Source organism: Pagrus major, chromosome 3, assembly GCF_040436345.1.
Source record: "Pagrus major chromosome 3, Pma_NU_1.0".
Classification (NCBI taxonomy): domain Eukaryota; kingdom Metazoa; phylum Chordata; class Actinopteri; order Spariformes; family Sparidae; genus Pagrus; species Pagrus major.
Window position 1 is genome coordinate 17,346,037 of NC_133217.1, and position 21,434 is coordinate 17,367,470.

General features: G+C 40.6%; 1 protein-coding gene across 1 annotated transcript in view; it reads right to left on the reverse strand.

Moving 5' to 3' along the window:
- Window positions 1-21,434, reverse strand: part of col22a1 (collagen, type XXII, alpha 1) — a 51,930-nt gene that overhangs the window by 25,227 nt on the left and 5,269 nt on the right. Inside the window, exons 4-22 of the mRNA XM_073463608.1 lie at window positions 15,591-15,702; window positions 14,130-14,253; window positions 13,508-13,783; window positions 13,299-13,379; window positions 11,742-11,858; window positions 11,585-11,629; window positions 11,419-11,481; window positions 11,151-11,189; window positions 9,450-9,503; window positions 9,309-9,362; window positions 9,162-9,215; window positions 6,687-6,740; window positions 6,552-6,596; window positions 4,640-4,693; window positions 4,469-4,522; window positions 3,931-3,966; window positions 3,262-3,291; window positions 2,782-2,835; window positions 2,583-2,636 (exon numbers count right to left, since the gene is read on the reverse strand). Of these exons, the coding sequence (XP_073319709.1) occupies window positions 2,583-2,636; window positions 2,782-2,835; window positions 3,262-3,291; window positions 3,931-3,966; window positions 4,469-4,522; window positions 4,640-4,693; window positions 6,552-6,596; window positions 6,687-6,740; window positions 9,162-9,215; window positions 9,309-9,362; window positions 9,450-9,503; window positions 11,151-11,189; window positions 11,419-11,481; window positions 11,585-11,629; window positions 11,742-11,858; window positions 13,299-13,379; window positions 13,508-13,783; window positions 14,130-14,253; window positions 15,591-15,702 (1,400 nt within the window). The remainder of the gene's footprint in view (window positions 1-2,582; window positions 2,637-2,781; window positions 2,836-3,261; window positions 3,292-3,930; window positions 3,967-4,468; window positions 4,523-4,639; window positions 4,694-6,551; window positions 6,597-6,686; window positions 6,741-9,161; window positions 9,216-9,308; window positions 9,363-9,449; window positions 9,504-11,150; window positions 11,190-11,418; window positions 11,482-11,584; window positions 11,630-11,741; window positions 11,859-13,298; window positions 13,380-13,507; window positions 13,784-14,129; window positions 14,254-15,590; window positions 15,703-21,434) is intronic.

Genomic DNA, 21,434 nt, shown 5'->3' on the forward strand with positions numbered 1-21,434 from the left:
CCTCGCCTCGCCTCGCCTCGCCTCTGCTGCCCAACTGAGCAGCTGCAAATGTTAATTCCAACATATTGCTGATGAGAAGTTAATTGCTCCCAGTAGAAAGGGGGAACGGAGGTCACTATCTTTGTTAATGTTTTTGAGGAACAAATTATGTCGAAGCACTGTGTCTGTTTTAATTACACACTGCTGTGCGACGGGACCGGCGTGGAGCGAGACCGAGGGAAAGAATACGAGCGACGAGGGACAGTTTTTGTAGATAAAAAACACAAGCAACAGTATGAATTCTCATTAGCATGAGGAATAAATATCAGTTTTCTTAATTCTACATAATCCCAGTGGACTATGATAAACGCAGTTATGGGACTACAGTGTAAACTTCCAATTACTGCTTATTAGAGTTTTGTTCTGCAAGAGCTTCTCTGGAGGCACAATAATCTCACTTTAGTTAAAGCTCAGCAGACAGGTTTTCTGCATATGTAAAGTCAGACTGAGGCTGAAAAAAGCGCAGAACTCCCAGAACACCCAGCATGAAAATAGCTCTCGTGTATTTTTTCCCTTATTATCACATTTTATTTAAGCGTTACAAGGTTCAGTTTCTTGTAAACACAAAAACAAACAGTGTTGTGGTGTCAGATAGTTAGAAGGACACAGTTTCTACTTTTAGCTTTCAGTCACTGTTGACTTCGTCAGTGTTTGACCAACACAACAATCGTTTCTAACCTCAGCATTTTATTTTATTTACCTCAGTATATTATTTTATTTTATTTTATTTTAGAACTACTTAAGCATTTTATTGTTTCTATATTTGCCCTTGTATTTTGATTGTATTTGTACTTGAATGTACTCGCTGCTATGATAACCTAATTTCCCCTCGGGGATTAATAAAGTTATCTGTCTGTCTGTCTGTCTGTCTGTCTAAACTAAGTGTGTGGCCATTCCCAGCACGTTCCCACTTTCAACGCGTCAAACACAGCAGCCGCGTCTGTGACCCTACGCCTCTAAGTCTGAAGCTGTAGGTTCCCCTTTAGTTCTTGTTGAAGTGGATGTCGGGGGTTGTAATTCACGTTCCCTCCAGACTCAACAGTGATTTGTTTTTAATCTAGGATGCAGGTAAGTTAAAGCTGCTGCAAGTGATGTATTTTTTTAATTAAAATTAGTGTTAAATACCTTTATATTCCAACAGTAATCACTGTTATAGAGTGATTGGTCAGTAACCCTTGTCTCTCCTCCCCCTACTCATGCAGTAAAAGACAAAATAAATGTTCTGGTATCCCTGCTCACTTTATCCAATCAGAGCAGTGAACTATGTGTGGCAACTAGTGACGTAGTGGTGACGTAGAGAGGAGGGAGGGGACTGATAACTGCAAAATGGACAGGAAGTTAGCTAAACCGATGACAGATGACACTTACAGCAGCTTTAATTTGCATAAATGATGTAAGTGTACGTCGACGTACATGACTTATGTTGCGTAAATTCATTATTCAATATATTATTCAATATATTCATGAATACAGTGTTACTTGGACCAGTACTTTAAATTTCAAATGCACAGATGCATTGTGGGAACTTTACCCAATGAACAGCTTTTTCCAGATGTTTTTAAGTATTTTGACTCTCAAGCTCGTAACATTAATGAGCTTTATGCTTCGTTATATAATGTTATAGTCTGAAGTCTTTGGTATGAATCAGCATTATCATTGTTGGTGCCAATCATGTGTGTACATTATTACTGTGCATAACGTGAACTGAAGATTAAAAAACTGATTCCAGACCACTTTACCTGTGACTGCATTTCAGCAATTCAGAAGTTAACTACGAGGTAAATGGGACAGATTATCAAGGTAACGTTGTGTCTGAGGGTCAGTAAGAGGTTGTCTACACCCCTGGCTCTTATAGCGAACGTTATGAAGCTCTTCTGAGCAGTAATTGGAACAAGTGAGACGTGGATTTGTAATTAGTTTAAGGTAAATGTGCTAACGTTACCAAGTCACATGTCAACAGTTAAACATCCCTCTTTGATGCAAAGTCTGTCTTGTACAGTAAAAGTATATTACGCTACAAGACTGAATGTAGTTAGTTCAACCTGAAACACAATCTCTTTTGGAGCCTCAACCTAACCAAACCGTGATCGTCTGACATCATTAATGACATTATAAAAATCATTATATGTCATATTAACACAACTAACCAGAAGTTGCATATATATACTATTGTCCTCTGGTGAAACTGATGTGATGTGATTTGTAGAGTGAGAAGTACTGCCTCAGTGGCTGAAGTTAGTAACTGGTGATAAGTTAATGGTTCTGCCAGAGTTCATATTTGCCATATTAGCCTTAATCATGAGTGCCAGCTTCATAAAAAGAAGGAATGATGGATGGACACTAAAGATTTTCTTTGCCAATCCAGTAACCAGACTTGTTTTCCTTTTGTCCAATGATATACTGTAACTCCACTGAAGTTTGCTCTGCCTCCGGAACAAACATCTACAAGAGAACCCCAGTTTCTCCGCTCGATATGTGCTGTGAACTCAATCGTAGATATTAAAACTGCCAGAAACAGCAGTAAAAGAAAATTAAATTCTTACCCTCTGGCCGAACTCTCCAGGCTCCCCTGGTAGACCCTGATGACCCTGAGGACCCTGTGGAATAAAACGTTCAGCAGTGTTTTTTTGAATTGCTCAGCATTACATCTGCACAGGTGTTTTTCCACAACAACAAAATATGAAACGTGAAACAGCAGCTGAGAGAAAACATAGGAAGGAAGTAATAAATCATGATCCTTACAGGAGGCCCTTGAGGGCCTTCAGGCCCTTGAGGCCCAGGAGGTCCAGCCTCTCCCTAAAACAGGTCAAACACATGAGTAAGCCATAATAAATAACTGTATGATATAGCTGGTATTATGATTGGAGATTACAGTCACAGTTGACATGGTTCTGTTGACACTGTTGAGGAAACATACAGTATGTAGTTTATTTTTCACATTCAGGACAATTTCATATAAAGTAAATACACCAACATAGTGCATGGTGGTGTATATAGTTGTATTTGTGTTCATGTTGATGACTGCATTTGTAATTATGGCATTAACACTGCACATTAACACATTAACACATTTTTAATCTGCAACCCACCTCTTTTCCTAATAACCAGCAGTTAATTATACTTTACTAATATCATCAATACAACGAGGTAGTCTTTAAATATTGACTTACATGTTAATGTGGTAAACACAATAAACTATTTCATCATTGAGCAGTTACTTACCTTTTCACCCCGCAGGCCTTCTTGTTGAACCTGGAGTAAAGAAGAAAAGATAAATAAATGATCACATTATGTTTTTTTAAAATGATCATTATCCGATTCATCGTGATACCTCGGGCTAATCACTGTGTTTCAAACCCTCTGTGGCTTTGTGTGGGAAATTATCATTCTGCTCATTATTTTTTGAGGAAACTTTTACATAAAAAATGTAAAAAAATATTAAAAATACCTATAACATGAAGTATTCACAATGTAAATGTGATGTCGGGTATCACATTTTAAAAAGAAAAGGCTCAACAACCTCATAGTTTCAGAGCTCGGCATTATATTTAGAATTTTTGCTGATCTGCTGATTATTCATTTCTGATAAACCAGTTCATCAACTAATTGTTTAGCTTCTTCCGTCTAGATATGTGCTTTCTATTGAAGAACGAGGTCAGTAGGTCAATCTTGTCCATCACTACCTGGTTTGTTAAAATAATAGTCATAAAAGTGCATAACTGTCTTTAATTATATCTTAGTTACATGTTTGTTTGTTGTTTTGGTTTGCTTTTTAAAAATGTTGTTAATCTTTCTAACTCCATCCCTCCATCATGTTCTTCACCCCCAAACAAGCCTGTAATCCACAAGAATATAATTCTTCCATCCTTTTGGTCTATTTTCGGTACTCACCATGTCCCCAGGTAATCCGGGAAGGCCTCTCTCCCCCTGTGACGTAGTGCACACAAGGATGAAAACCCCATCATTAGAATCAAGACGCTTTCAGAGTAAAGCACCCTGGGCAATATGATAATGATACGGCAACGACCATAATTTATGAGATGACGCTCGTTAAAGAGCGCACTTATCGTAGGCCTAAAGGAAAAGCGAATCTTGTGCGTGAACGACCGCCGAAATTCTCTGTGCATATGTGTGAATGCGTGCATCCTCGTGCATGCGTATGGGTGTGGTATCAGCATGTGTGCACCACTGGAAGAATCATCAAAGTCAGTAATTACAGACAGACAAATGAACTCAGACAAATGAGTGGGCTGACTTTGATGGTCCACAGAGGAGACTGAGGAATGTCTGGAGAGTGCAGACAGTAGCTCGGCAAACCGATGATACTTCTTCATGATTTATATCAATGCAGCTTAATAACATTATGCTCACATGCAAAATCCTCTTTGAATTGTTTCTAATCAAGTGAACAGAGTGTTTTGGGGCGTACCTTGTTGCCTTTTACTCCGCCGGGCCCAGGCGCACCAACCAGTCCTCTCAGGCCCTAATACATTTTAGACAACAGATTCATTAGTATGAAGGGTGACTCATCTAATCTGTCACAGATTAATATCTGTGGTCTGATTGTAGCTGCACGATCTTCAACAGGATCACGACTTACATCTTTTCCAGGAACACCAGGTTTGCCAGGAAATCCAGCTGAACCTGACTCGCCCTAAAATGGAAGTGTACAAGAGAGCATGTTTAAAGTACTGCTATAGGAAATATGTAATAATATATAACATAACTTATATATATACACATATATACATAAATGATATAGGTATGTATAAGGTCAAGAAACTCAAATATTAACAGAATCAACAACAGAAAATCCAAAGGAAAAGACCTGTCAGTAGTGAACGAAATGGAAAAATATATCTATGGTTATAGGATAGTATCACTTAGTTTAACCACCCACAACTGCTGAACCATAATTTAAGATCACCAGATCAGCATCAAATTGTACTCACTCATAGATACCAGCCACCTCAATAGACCTCAATTTTTTCAAGATCCATACATTATTCCCTGAGGGTTTAACCAGCAATGTGACAGAAAGTGAGAAAAAGATCCTGGATCTGTCCCTTTATCCAGCGGCAAAAGTTTCTGGGCTAAGACCCATTCCCCATCCAAGTTTCATGGAAATCAGGTCAGTAGTTTCTGTGTAATTCTGCTAACGTACCAACCAACAAACAGAGAGACACGGGTGAAAAACACGATCTACAAGGCGAAGGTAGAATACAAGACCCAAGGGTCGACAGCCACGCTCGTAACTCTGTGAGGCACAGCGCTCTGCTAGAAACATCCATGACAACGGTGCTTTGAGCTAAATGCTAATGTCAGCACTCTAGCATGCTCACAATGTCACAATGTTAACATGTTGACAGCAATCCGTCCGGTTGAGATATTTCTGTCCGATCCAAAATGGAGACCTGTGTTACTATCCCTAGAGGTTACCACTCTAAAAGAGAACAGATTTCAAACAGCGGTGAGTGATGTTTCACCCAAAACACACCTCTGACCTTTCAAACACTGGCCTGACTTCAACCCCAGGTGACTCCTCTGAACCTATTCCCTTTATCACTTCACTGAGTCAAGTACTTTTCCAGTTTTCACCTACAGGAAATTGCTCAATAACTGACTGACTGACAGAAAGCTTGAAACCTGGCTTCAGCATGTTTGAATGGAGCTCCAGTATACCTAGATCCTGCTCCACATCCTCATGCCATATGCAAAAGTAATCAGTGTACTCATTCCGTGTTTACTGCTTTATACAGACCAGTTGTTAAAGCTGTTTAAGTTTAAGTTGACGTTGACATCTCAGTATGATACAAAGTAACTGCTACCACTGTTTCTTATATCGCCCTGCTCAATCTGTTACTTGTAGTCTCACTGAAATCACAAAAACATCCTGACAACTTGACTTCAGATCAACCAGTTTTGATGCTGGGAGATAACCTTTCATTGATTCATTAGTCTGAATTGCACTCTAACTTCATTGTGGCTACAAGAGGTGGAAGGTGTTCACAGCTCAGAGGGAAACTTCAGACATCAACAAAGCTTTATCCGACCTGAATGAGCTGCATTATAGCCAAACGCCCCCACACAGTCCCAGACAGGAAGTGTGGAGAGTGAATCAAGGAAACCACATCTGTTTGCACAATTACGCCCCTCAGTTCTCCGTCCCTCTGTGAAGAATGGTCCCTCTCAGAAGTTAACCCTGTTGTCAGGGTTCGGAGTATGAACTCTACTTTGTACAGGTTCAATCTAACATCATGGTTCAAACCCCAGGACAAGCTGGGAAAACATGGACAGTAAACGAGTGGCTCTCTCTTGTCCCGAAGGAACTACTGTTTTGATTAAGCGCTCTTGAGGAAGCTACTGAACTCCTGTTGGTTGAAGTAGTGTTATGTGTTCAGCACCAGCAGCTGTAGCAGGCTGGTCATATGTAAGAACATGTGGAACTGTGTGAGGCTCCCAATTCAAGTTTGATATTTTCACTATCAGAAAAAGGAGGCGGTATCACTTACCTTGTCTCCTGGAGTTCCTTTTTCACCTTTTACGCCTGATTCACCCTACAACAAAAAAACACAATATGATTTAAAAACTTAATATTATTATTTACCAGTGTCAGATCCTGACCACTGCTTTCAGATTATACTCACTGTAACGCCTTTCGGTCCTGGCATGCCAGGCGTTCCTGCATCCCCTTGAATTCCCTGTATGACATAAAGTGAACAACATTATATTCATGGACGTTATTGACTTTTTCTAAAAGTGTCAGAGTGACTCAGCAATACACAGCAGGCCAACTGGGAGACTGCTGAGTCAGAGCTGAATCAATGTAAGAAGTGTAACGGACCAACCAAGAAACCTGAAACCTCCAAAAAAGAAACAGCAGATGTCAGTGACCAGACCTCCTCATGGGAGAACCTTGACCTTTGAACTCTCACCTCACTTTCACTCTTCTCTCTTGCGAAGAATGAAAGAAATGCGTCCTCTCGCAATCATTCGCACACACTTTATTTCTGTCACCGCTCTGTTTTTCGGTAAGGTATTCATGCAGAAAGTATTCTCATTTAAATAATACACCACAGCTCGGCTTGTTCTCTTTAACTGCAGTTGTGCCTCAGAATAGCTGTCGCCCTGACTGATATCTGAAGCCATTTGTTTACACTGTGGAACTCATTTGAAGCTGTGAGGACAGAATAACTGACAGCTTTTGTTTCCTTTTTGCTTTTCAGCAGGTTTATCACAATTAACACAGAGGGGAAAATGATGCTTTGTTCAGTTTTACCAACTTGTATTGAAGACTTGAAAGTATGATGATACTGCTGTGTAATAGAGTCTCTTTAAGGGCACTCTCACACTTGGCCCAATTGCGCCGAACCATGCATGATTGTACCTCCTCCCTAGTCCCCTGCTGGCCTGCACTCAAATTGCTCCGGCTGCAACCGGGCCTGAGCACGGTTACCTTTTGTACATAAGCCATGACAGCGTAGCGTGGTCGCAGCACAATGGAGAACAACACATGACTAACTTTACTGACTTATTTTGTGTTGTTTTGGTCAGACGGCCTGCTAACATTCCTGGATTTCTTGATTATGCAAGGTGGCGTAATATGCATGGTTATACCTCACGTCCACGGTGCAAACCCGTGCTTGAGCTCGTGCATGAGCAACCGTACCGTGCCGAAGCACACCCCTTCCAACTGTGCCAGGGCCAAGGAAGTAGTCAAACAAACTGGACTGCAGAAAAAAGTACTTAATCAGATCATTAACCGGTGTATCGTAAAGAAGAATCCATTCAATAGGCTTTTTAACGCAAAGACGTTCTGACCTGTCACAGAGGAAAAGCTCAGGTGTAAATAATGAAATGAATATGCTGAATTTGGCTCTATGTCACAGTGTCAGCATTAATGTTACTGATAGCACCTGTGCTTTTCCTGCATCTGCTGCTGTGAAATGGGCCTATTATACTGTCATATAAAGTAAGTTAGCTGTCTTCCAGGGTCGGGCTAACAGCCTGCTGGCATAAATGTTTTGTCATCACTGCCTAGCTTAAAAGCTTCATTACTATTATATTATTTTCTTTTCTTTCTTTTTTTTACTCTTTGGGATCAGGACAACTCCACAGTTAACCACAGCCTGGAATAGTGTTGCTTTATACAGTTAAAATGGCTAACAAGGTAGCAAACAACTGCTTACAGACATAAGATACGCTAGCCTGTGTTGCTGGTAATGGAGTCTAGTGAGAGCAGAAACACTAAACCATGAAGTTAATGTGCAATAAAAAACAAAGCAATGAGTTAAAAGAGGCTTTTAAAGGCTGTATTTGGTGATAATTACCTGTCAGTTAGCCTAATCTTTGTGGGTGACCCCTTTCCATTACTGTAGCCATAGTCATTTGGTTCATTAGCTAGGCTATGATTAAAAACAAATCGTGGTGTTTTAATAAAAAACACATCCCACTCAACATTAGAAAACATATTTTATCACATATTCTGCAGATTAGGCATCATGTTACAAAGCTAGCTGGCAAGTTATTGTCAAAATGAGGTATATTAGGCTTGTAGTTATATCTGTATGAGTGTACTCCTCTTCACTGAGTGATACATACTGTATCTGTTACTGAATTTATTTTGTATTATGTCAATTACACATCAAATCTGAGTGGTATACTGTACAGTATGTCAAAGCGAGGGTTAGGGGCTGATCTCTATCTTTCACATGCATCTACAGTCCCATGAGAGAAGCATTTAGAAGTGGTTTATTATTCCCTGTGTTCTATCAAAAGGGGGCGATCCTTCTCTCCAGTCCTCGCTTAAGCAGCCTGTCACAGTCCACTGGCCAAACCCTGAGCCAGCAGCCCTCCCTCCTCTCCCCGCTGGCTCATTCACCAGCTGCTGCTTCGTCCAAGGGACAGTCAACCAAACTGCCCCCCTCTTTCACAGGAAATCGATGAACGGCTGAGAGGTAATTGTCCAGAAAAACGTATGTACGCCCACTTAACAGAACAAGTGTGTCTCTGAGACCAGTGCCGAAAAACCAGAACGCCTAAATATATCCTTTTTTTCTTTTGCATCACACATTTAAAAATCCTTCCAACAGTGAGCAAATTGAAGGACCGCATTTACACACCTTCAGTCCAGCTAGGCCTGGCTGCCCCTGAGCACCAGCCGCTCCTGCTGCACCCTGTTTACAGAAAAACACACGGATGAAAACATTCACATTTGCACAAACGTCTCCCAAACCCTGACTGAAATAATAAAAAAGTGTGCTCCTTACTTTATCTCCTTTGTCTCCAGATAAGCCATCGATACCTGGTACACCACCGAGTCCCTGTCAGACGATTGGAAACACATAATTAAAACCGGTATGGACATATTGAAGAAATCCTCCACACGTCCAGTTTCTCAAGTGCCACACCTTCTCTCCTTTTTGTCCAGGAGCACCTGTCAACCCTATGCTGCCTGTATCACCCTGCAAACAGAAGGCAAGTATTTACTTTGACTGGTCTGTAATACAGAAGCATGCAAGATGGCCGATGGCGACGATGGCGTGCTGTCAACCTGGTAGCACCACACAACACGGTTTAGTACATGGTGGTTGGAGGATTAATGTAGAACACAGTACAAAAGTTAGAGATAAAATGACTTTTGACGAAGACATTTGGACAAAAGAGAGAAATTCACACTTAAAATTAGAACACAAAGAGTTAAAAAAAAATACACAACAACACACACAAACTTTTGAGTAAATGTTTGGGAGCCAGAATATGCTAACAGCTGTCAACAACTTCACCGAGACCCACTATGGTCTGGTCGCACATCCAACCGAAGACTCAAGGAACAATGGCTTTCTAATGTCTTCACACTGTTGCACTTTTGGTTTGTACACTGATGTCGTACACGATGCCAAGGAATCCCGTGGAATCTGAACGCTGGACTGAGTGAAAAGTAATGGCTGTTAAATTACACAGTACCACGAGGTCTTGCCCACCGCAAGACTTCCCTCTGCTTCATAAACCACTTTACAAGTCACACAAGGTTGCCCTTTAATTATTTTAGGAGCTTATATCATTTTAACGCACGTCATTTCTTTCATCACAGAGATTAGCAGAAAGGCCTCCGCTCTTCTGTGCCCTATAACGAAAAAGACATTATCTATCTAAACGCTGCTACGTGGGGAATTGCCTGTTCTTGTCAGTTAAAGATGCAATTAGAAGCAATCAAAGCAGGACGGATTCACTTTCACCCCGTACGACTTGATGACCGACACAGCCGTTTGGAACCGCAGCTTGAAGTCGTCGGCTGACGTCATGTTTTTGCATCAGCTTTCGAAAAAAGCTTATAACAACAAATTGCAGCCTTCTCTTGAAGAAAGTGGAGACAGATGCTCATGCAGACAGCGAGGAATAGAAAAAGCAACAGGGATGCTCTGCATTAAAGTTTGATTTAATGCAGTTTTATCAAACCGGCAGCAAGACACTACAAAAGGAAAATAAATTTATCATGAAATGAGTTCTGCTGCCTGTCTGACTGCATTACTGATGTTAAAATGAAAACGTTCCCTTCTCATCTTTTTTTAAATGAGAGAACAGAGTTATTTACTGCAGGTACCTCTGTGTTATCCAAAACATCTCAAAACTATTACAACCAAACTAGATAATAAGATGAGAGGACCATGTCTCGTTTTCTAGACCTCTTGTGGCCATGTTAAGTGTCCCTCTCTGGACAGCTTGAATGATGCATGCAGAGGACTTTGTCTGAAGGAATAAATTATACTCCCAGACTCCCAGCTGGCACTGCCAGGCAGTACAGAGGCTGTGATTTGAACTGGGTGGGCGTCTGCACAGGCCTGCGCTCTCTGCTACACATCCTCTGTGGTAACCTGTCCTGTAATTCTGACAATAACAGCTATGAGCATTTTCCTCGCCACTCCCTGACGGAAAAGAGGCCAAAAAAGACAAACAAGAGACAAAAGATAGGAAAGGGAAAGATATGAAATGTATTTTTTACAGAAAGAAATTAGAAAAGTGTCTTATATTTACATGCATATCAAATATGCACAAAGACAAACAGGTTAACATGATGCTCATGCAGCATCAGTCAGAGCAGGTCTACTTACCTTCTCACCTCTGTCACCTTTGACAGAGATTACTCTGCCCTGCAAATAATTAATCGATAAGGATCAATTATTATCGAGGCAGGAGGAAAGGCAGATGAGATAATAGCTGGAAGGCATGCAATCTGAAATGTGTATGATAGTATATCTGCAGTGCTAACAAAGCTCTGAAGCTATCGTTACAGCACTAAACACAATGTGCCTAAGAAACTCAATCAATGAACTGTTAAAAGAAAACACTTGTAAATTTGCACATTTTTAGTTTTCATACAGTTTCTCCTTTTTGTCCTCTGAGCCCCGGCGGTCCGATGGCGCCCTTAGTGCCAGTGTCACCCTGAAAACGTATGTTCATACAATAAAAAAGCAGAAAACAAACCCTGGAACATAATACAATTGTGTCACACACAAACTAGTACTTAAAAGCAATGGAAGATGACCTTTTCACCCTTAGGACCTGCAACACCAGGTGCGCCGATCTCTCCCTGTGAGAAATAAAAGTACATTTGTCTTTGGAAAGCTATTAAAGAAAGGATTCCCGCTCATCCATGGAAGTAATAGGCAGGGATAAGGTCTGGTAAGGTCAGGTGGCTTTACCTGCTCTCCTGCAGGACAGGAGCAGTTCACATGAGGCCCTCTTTGTTGCTCCGCAGCAGTGGGCGTTGGAGTGGGAATCTGCACAGGGGGGGCCTCTGTCACAACCTTCTTTGGACACTGAAAAGAGATTACAAAAAGCCAACAGTGATCATCAAACCATAAAAAAGAAAGCTAATATGAATGAGGGGGAAAGAGGATATGATGAGCATCGAGCCACATGACAAAAAATGTATTTTAGTCACGTACCAGTACCAATCTCATGCCTGTGTATTAAGTATGGAGATAGGAAAAATCATATATACAGGGCAGTAGAGCCAGAGGCGCTTAGCATAAAGACTGGACATACAGGGAGGAACCATATAGATTAATAACGGAACTAGATACCAGACCCAAAGATGGCACCTAATCAGTCAAATGAGAATTGCTTGCAAAAACATGCCTATCTTCTGGGTTTACTTCCTGGTTATGCGCAGTAGGGTTTCTGCTGACCCCACCCACAAGTTCTCACTCTGCCCATAGACTTGACATTGTGATGATTTAGATTTTTACATCACTTTCATTTTTACAATTATAAAACCTTCATGGATCAAAAAATCATAATAGAAAGAGTCATAAATGATCCCGTTTGCAAATCGAGGTGTCCTATCAACCGTTTTACAGACGTCTCTTTAACATTGGTGCTCGATGGGGAAAGGCTTTTTGGACCGCAGGGGAATTTTTAGCTGCAATACCGCAAGTGGCCACAGGGCAAAACTGGAAGAAAGGCTAAGTGGCGCCATCGTATCCAGGTCTAAATAATAATAGGCTACATGCATGGAGGGAAACATTTAGACTGGCTCCAATGTCCAAAAATACACATTAAAGCTACCTAACTAAAATGTTTTATCATATGTGTTAAATCCATTGGAAAAAAACAAAAACATAAAAAATGGTTTTAAAGGAAATTATATGCTGTAAATATATTCTAGCTAACAATGGCCGGCACAGTGTTGTCTTCACCGCGAGGTTGCTAGCCAGCCAACAGAGACTCCAGGCATAATTACCAAAATGTTAAACTACACCTTCACATTTAAGACTGTCTGGCTCAACCACATAAAAAATGGTTGATTTATGTGCTTTTGTGACTGCGAACTACAATCTTTGTCACTGATACAGCTGATTAGTTTTGTTTTTTAGTTTAGCTGTCTAGCTAGCAGCTGACCGCCGTTGCTTTGAGCACATCTGTAAGCCTGTAATAATATTAAGTGGCTTTCCAAATTTAGTGAGGTGGCATGTTAGCTGCCACACAGTCAAATACTTAATGTTCACGTTAACCTCGTTGTGTGTTTTCCAGCTAAAAATCCAAGTGTTTTAAATTAGAGACTAGCTTGGGATAAAGACAAGAGAGCTTAAAGTGGCCTGCAATTGGACACAAATCTGCATGATCTGCCTGTAACTATTAATTTAAACAGATCCCGTCTTTTTCACGCATCCCTCTTTCATAATTTACACAAGGGCAGCGTATTTGGAGACAACCAAATCTTTAATTAATCTTCATGATTTGCCTAAAATACTCACAGGTCCATTGGGAAGATCACAGCAAGTTTCCAGCTCTGCATGCTTGGAATCACAGTAAATCATCATCCTCTGGAGGTCGAACTACACGAACACAGACAAACAAACGATGAACAGATCAACCTCGAGAAAATAACCGAGCATTGCACAGAATATAATATCTCCTGAGTGCTGAGCATATCAGCCTTGTTCACATACAAGTAAAGACTCACATCAATCGGCACACTGTCATACAGCCTCTTGCCAATCACTGTTTTCCCCTGGATATCAATGTCCTCCCTGTCTTCAATTGGCAGGGTCTGGATGTGTTTGCAGTCCAGGTAAAGAGACACAGACTTGGCCTCCACGCTGAGGGCAATCTTGTGCCAGCTGCGGTCAAACAGGTTGTCAACGTCAGGGTTTTTGAACACGGCTCTGACGGCATCCTTTGTCAGCCCGACAGCGTTGTACTCCACCGCCTTGTTCTCACCGTCCAGGCGGATGGACACCTGACAAGTCAGAGGCAAGAACATGTTAACAATAGAAGCTGAAACATACAGGTGATCAAGTTCAAGTCAAAATATAGAGACGTACAGAGAAAACCTTTTTCCCCTGAGGCCAATTACGAAATTGGCGTATTACAATTTGATATTCTATTTGAAAATTAGGATCAGGAGTCTGGATTTAATTTTATCTGGCCTGGCAGAGGTAAATACACTATTTCCATGTTTTATGCCCAGTAATTTAAAAAGGATATGAATAGAAACCTGAGCCTGTTCTAAGTTAACCGTGTAATTGGCTAAATCCAGACACATAATAGTCACATTTATAACTGTTTACATTTTGCTGACCCACCTGTGGGATTCCATATTTGTCATAAACCTGCCAGAGGTACCAATCTTCACGTTTTGAGGTTTTCCTGAATTTGAATGTTGTCACAAAGGCGTATTCATCTGGCAACCCTTGAGGAAACACATCTCTGCAGAATAAAAGCACATTGTTATTGTTCACATAAACTTCACTTTGTTTTATGTGATATACACACAGCTGCAGTGACCCAAGTAATGTACAAACCTCAACTCAAACAGTGTCTATGATTCACCTGGTAACAGCTTTGCTCATATATACAGTACTCTGTCTGCTTCCTATGCAGAGAGACTTTCTATTATTTTGATTACAAACAAAACATTTTCATACAGTATTATTTTGACATTTAACATTGACACATCATGCTGTTTGATATTACAGAGGTGAAGTCACGCCCCTTCCAGTGTGCACCATAGGACCCAATTTCAGTAAAAAATTGTACAGTAGTCAATGGGGAGAGACACATTTTTAATCTTGAACTACACATATGATGTTTGACAATTTAAAAGATCATTTTGCCTGTCAAGAAAGTCACAGTTTGTCGTTAAAATAGTAAAATGCCAATACATGGCTGTCACCTTAAATAGAACCACATCACTTACATGACTGCTCAGATTGTAGTCTTTCTAATTATGTACTTTCACAGTTTTATGACAAATTGCGACTTTCTCAAGTTGAAAAATGTCTTATTCAAATGAGGTGTGCCTCTCTATTTCATAAATTCTGTGGAGAATGAAATTACGATTACGTTGTTTAAGCATTTGATGAGGAAAAATGCATGAAAACATTCTTTGTTATGTAATACATTTTGGACTGGAAAGAGGGGGGTAGCCTGGATCTGCACAGTTCACATGCCCCAACCAACCAGAACCTTTCCTTTTCACACTTCAGTTGTTGTACAGATTAAGCAAACAGAGATCTCACGTGTTAATTAGTGAGCTTTGAGATGTTTGTAGGTGGAACTGTAGCTTGTAACCTCTGGACAGCGCCAAGCAAGCTGTCTCTCCTTGTTTTCAGTCTTTGTACTAAAATAACCACCTACTTGCTGTAACCTCATATTAACAGCTACAATTTAATTGATTTTTGGTAAGTTGATGATTGAAATTTTGGTCAACTAAAGTGACCCCTGCATTATTACTTGTAATTCTTGTTTTTTAGGGGCCTGTGTCAAAATGTAATTCAGTCTCCATTATTATTTTAGGCAATGCTGTGCTTCTTTGATACATATAACTAAATATAGTTATTTTGTGTATGATTACACACAACTATCACACTAAAACCATTTAGTTAATATTATTACTTATTGAGAACTTGCATGTACTACATCTACCCAAGGGCAGTGTGTGTGTGTTGTGTGTGTTTCTTACCACGACAACTTTAGGTCACATCTTTACGAATATTTAGAAGAAGATGTACAATGTATTGCTGTCTAACTGGATTGTCACTTACTCTGTTTGCTGTACAATGGGCATGGTTCCAAGGCGGACGTAAGAACTTTGGCCATCATCATCTCTGGTTCCCAGAACATCTCTCACGTTGAAGTACTCCATCAGGTCGAACCCTGCAGCAACAGTAAATAGCCTGGTTGGACTCAAGACAGTCTCTCACACACATAAATAAGCACACAGGGCTCTTGAGCTGTGAGGTTGAGTTATGGTTTTGTCAGATTTCTCAGGGTGTACTGGGGTTTAATTGGGTCAGTCCCACCACACCCTGCAGCCTCTGTGTTTGTGGCTTTTGAGAGGAGGATTAAAATAACAGTATTACTGAATAAGTGGAAAACAGGGCTATCTGTTGGCCCTTCAACATTTGTTAGATTTGCTGCCAGAGGAAAAAAACTAGCTGGCATCACTGGTAAGGTCCTCGTGTGAGTCTGAGAGTGTGTGCACGTGTGTGTACATTGCTCTGCAGTGTGTGATTTGAAGTGGTGTAACCACAGACCATATTTAGGTGGTTTAGAAAGGACACTCCCTTGTACAACAAACAAGTGCTGTAGCTATGGCAATGCCAGCAGCACGATGAGAGCCTGAACGGCACTAATGCTGCCAGTTTGTCCAGCAGATCTTGCTGAAAGCTGGTGGTCATGTTTGTGGATTGAGCCCTTCTGGATGCAGACTGTGCCATTAGTGAGCCGACTGGATGAGGACTGCCTCAACATATTCCTGCATGGCCTCAGTAATGCAGCAAAATCTATGAGATGTAAAGTTTCCAGTGGGAATATTAACACCGGCGCACTAATCTTCCAAAGAGGAAGCTGGGACATTAAGGTGGTAATGTGAGAGTCTGGCAAAAGCTTAGTGGATGTCATTAGAAATAGCCTGGAAACAGGTGGTTAGACACACGGGCTGTCCCTGTGCCATTAGCAACAGAGTAAAAAATAACAGTAGAAGAAGAGCCATCACGACAGACTGAATAACTGAGAGGGCCAGACATCCGCCATGCTACTCTGTCTGTCAGTGAAGGCCAGCAAGTGTCTCAGATGCACTGTTAGTGGTGACAGAGTACCGTGCAGTCAGATTACTCTTTACATCCACCATAGAGTGAAGAAGGACGTTTCTCATTCACTTCCATTCATTTTGGATGCCATTTGTTCACTTGCATCTTTAACAATCACCTCTTCTGGTCAGTGGACAGTGCTGTCTCTATTAATATAAACACAATGACCAGTTTGCTTTGATTTTTTGTTGTATTGGGAGTTTTCTAACAGCTGATGTGCTTGATCTTGATCCTTCTAGATTACGCAGATCTTCCGCATAGCTTCTGCATTGTGGGGCCCATAGAGCGTGCGCACAAGAGACTTCCATCTGCCAAGTGGCTAACTTCTGATGAACTTATTCATCTTATTTGATCATGTGGCTCTTCTGGACTTTCCAAGTGTTACCGGATCAGATGGCTCAAATTATGATAGTCAGATGCTTCAAAGCCTGGCACTCTTCCTAGGGGCACAACCATGTTTAGCCCAGAACAGACAAACCAAACACTGGCTGTGGTGGATGACTTGACTTTTTAGCATTTTTAGCACCATCGTAGTTTCTCCTATACGCTTGGAGGGGGTGAGTGAGGGGAGGGGTATTCAGATGGTTTCATTCTGCAACCTCACTGCTAGATGCCACTAAATCCTACACACTGTACCTTCAATAACAGTGCAGTTACTTTTATAATAATTTATTCTTTTTATCTGGTAACAACAGTATGGCTCTTATACTGTAGCATTATCACATGCTTACATCGTGGCAAGACATCAGACTAAGAACAGAGACTGGTGGCATATCTGAAGGTGCTGAAGCAGTCTGATCCATTATTGTCGCTGTGTTCTCTTATGGTACCTGTCTTCAAGCTTCAAGTCATACCTGCATCTCAATACACGCAGCTAATTGACAAAATGCTACTGAATTCTGCTGATAGAAGTCTCATGTAAAAGGATGTGGCTTATTTTGAATCAGAGCAGAAGTCCAACATTTAGCAAGTGACTAATGTTTTCCGATGCTCAGCTCTATCTTTTTAAGCATTGGTGATGTGAACGGGATGTTTTGCTGCTTATCAGTCTTGTTGAAGGGTTTCTCGAGGAAGCCGTGCAGCTGTGAGTTTTACTGGCCTTGATCCCCTCCGTCACCACGCTCGCATCGTGCACATACGCTCACCGCGCCGTTTCTTTGGCTGTTTGCGGGCCATCTCAGCACAGAGCTGTAATTTGGACTGGCAGCAGATAGCGTATAATCAACCCAAAAAGTTATTTTGGACAGCCAAAAGCGGCCAATGGGTGATCTGCGGGAAAAGCCAGATGAGTTCACTGACTGGGAAAGCAAACGCATCCACACAGCATTCTTTTGATCAGAGCAGATGGCAACATTTGTGCAGTAGATAGTGAGCACAGGGCCGCAAAGACACTCCGCAGCCTCCTGTGTGCGCTCAGTACCCCCGAGGGGTCAGACTAGATAAATACAAGTCTGACTCAAACCACAGCTCTCTTGGCTGTCAAATCATAATCAGTGGCAAATAGTCTTGACATTTCTCACGGAGGAATACACTCTCTGCACCAGCGTAGAGAGCATTTGTTGTGTAATTATAAGTGGGAGTGTACAGGAGCTGCTGCTGCAGTGACGATAAATACTGTTTATCTTGTTCTTCTCTGTATGTCTGCTCGGCCACAATCTGAAAATAAAGTACTTTACCCAAGTAAGTTTGACAATGTATGTCTTCGAGCAAGGCCACAGTTACAGACTTACTGCATTTTGGAAAACCCCGGACATCTTTGTCATGTCAGGGAGCTTCAGACCTCAGACCGCTGTTTGATAACATTTTGCCCCAAGTGGGGCCCGGTGCAGGTTTGGGCTCTTAGATCTGGTTATTACAACTGTCTGTGCTACACTGTAGGTAGAGAAAGACAATAATCGTCCTTAAACTTTTTCTCACTTTGTGTAAAATGAAAACTACATTTTTCAGGGGACCTGCTGTGGCCTCTTTATGTAATCCTGATGCTCTTTGGACCGTACTGTGAGAACTGGTAAGATATAGAAATCCATTTCTAAATTAGAAATCTTACTTTGACAGTAACTGAGGATTTAGAATGATTATAGTGACTGGTAGCTCTGAGCGGGGACCATTTGATTTGTGGTGCTTTTTGCTAAATGTAAAAGAAATTTAAATCAGAGTAGTGTCGTATATTTTAGATGTAAGAGACTCTCATATCATTTTTTGGCTTTTGCAACTTTTGAAAGATTTTGGAACTGACATTAAAAGACAAGCAAAAGACAGCCCAAAAGGATTTATTCCAATTAGAGTGCTTACAACACATCTGACAAAGTGGTACATCTGCTTAAGAAAACATCAGTGGTTTCAGTGATTTATCTGAAGATTGGTCTGATTCCTCTGCAGTTTAGAGGAAAAGCATAACCACATAATTAGCACTTGCCCACTGGAGAGGATCTGATGATGTGTCTCATCATTGAGATGGGAAGCTGTCAGCTATGATCAGACGCACACACAGTATATATTTCCAGATTATCCCTAATTGGCTGTTCCTTAACTTGTTAACTTTATCTGTCAACTTGTCATATAAAACTCAAAACTGTCTCTACTTAACAGTGGGGGGAAACACTAACGTGGCTTTATTGGTAAAAAGTACATTTACTCAAAGCCATACTTGAGATATTCTCTATTTCTGGTATAATTTAGTTGAGCTTTTTACCTGATTATTTCCATTATATACCACTCTAGGAGATGTGGTACCTTTTACTCCAAACGGCATCCATTTTAAACATCCAACACTACATTACAATGGATTTATAACAAACAAATCTTTAACAAGACCATGTTGTGAAGGATTAATTGCATATAGAATTGATTAATTATTGTAAATATTGATTTTGCTACTTATGTGAAGGACTCAACTTTTTAATTTTCACAATATGGTAGGGCTACTTTACTAAGTCAAACAAAAAAAAATACTTCTTCCACCACGGCTTGGCTTCAAGAAAAAGTAAAAAGCAGTTAATAGCTGTGTAACTTATAGGTAACCCCTGGAATAAGCATCATTACCGGATTTGTAATAAGGCTTAAAAACGCTTTAGATATCAAATATCAGCCTGTCATTGTCATTTATCTCTGCTGGTTTGAAACTTGCAAAGACATTTAAGTCTCTTTTTCTTATGTTATTTCTGGGCTCAGTAGTTACCATAGTAGCCCGATAGCATAAACGTTTGCATATGTCTCATAGATTTCCTCCTGGCACTCTGGTTTCCTCCCTTAGCCCAAAAACAAGAAGATGGCTCCATGAACTGAAACACTAAATTGGCCGTGTGATGGTTCATTATTGTAGTTTTCATCTCTGAACGATCTGTTCAAGTTGTACCCGGCCTCTTATCCAGTGCATGCTGGGATAGCATTATCCCACATTTATATTTGAAACAAATTGCTCATTGGAATGTCTTCCATCATGAAGCACTGTCATGATTCTTGAAGAATTTCATTGCTCTGGGTTTCAGTGAGTTTTAGTGACCCATGAGGCTGAAATGCTGTTTATAGAGACTTTTACAGCTTGACAAGAATGAAATTCACAAGGAACACAGACTGCTTTGACTTTTGGAAAGAAATAACTGGATACTGGCACAAAAGAGTCCCTCAGCAAAATGTCAGTAATTTACTATCAAAAACTCATATCTGTTGCCATCGTGTTTTAGCACATGTTGGTGTCAGTGTGCCAGCCAAATGTGGTAAGAGTCAAACTTTCTAAAACACAACATTCAGCGGTCTGACAACTCTCTTTCCATGAAGTCCAAACACCAATGCCTGGGCATCTGTTTTTTCTCTTAGCGTGATGGATGTGGGTGGGAGACAGACAGGAACTCAGATCCCCCCAAAGACACTCTTGTAACAACATCCGACCTTTCTGGATAAACGCTATTCTAGAGTTCTGAGAAACCTTCACGGAATATATGAAATAAAAAATTCAGTGATGGAGAACTAGTAATGTGCTTCACTTGGTAGATGACAAGTTCAACCGCTGAACTTGAAAACCACTGGCAACTCATCAGTGGCCCTAATCCTCCAACTCTGACGCTCTGCCTACCCCTGTAGCGTCCATTTTGCATGTGTATGGCTTGTGATACCCAATATACCCACATGCTAACTTGACAAATAAAAAAATGTCCAGACTGATATTGGTATGACATTATTATAATGTAAGACCTTTCATGTGGATATTTTTTTCCAAAACTGATGATGTAATCATTTAAATTGATATGTAATCAGGTTAAAGTTTATGCTGTTTGTAAACTTCTCCTTTAACTACAGATCACGTTTGCTTCACATTTCACTGTCTTTGAATGCATTTTAGAAAATGAATGTATTGATTATACAACTCAAGCCAGTTTGAATGGTACATGAACGTATTTTCATTTCATTTGGAGATGGTTGTATGCCAGTAGCTGCGTGGAACCAGAGACAAATTTCAAATTTTCATTTCTTAAACATTGTAGCTTGGTTTCCACAATGGTTAGCTGTCTGAATTTTGTTTTTGCAAGTGTATTGAGTTTTTCTAATGGCAGCCTAAAACAAGATAGAAAATGAATGTACCGTACAAGTAGCACTTTCCAAGTCATGAATAAAACCAATTCAGTTTCGAATCAGATAGAAAGAGAGGAACTGTGAGTGAAACGCTCTATATCCTTGCATTTAAGAAGGTATGTCCTGATGTTGTTTCTCTTGATGTAGAAAAGCTAAATGTGGGAGTGTAGGAAATGCTTTCAAAAGTAAAGAGCTGACTTTGTGGTTGAAAAGTGTCGCCAGCGCTGC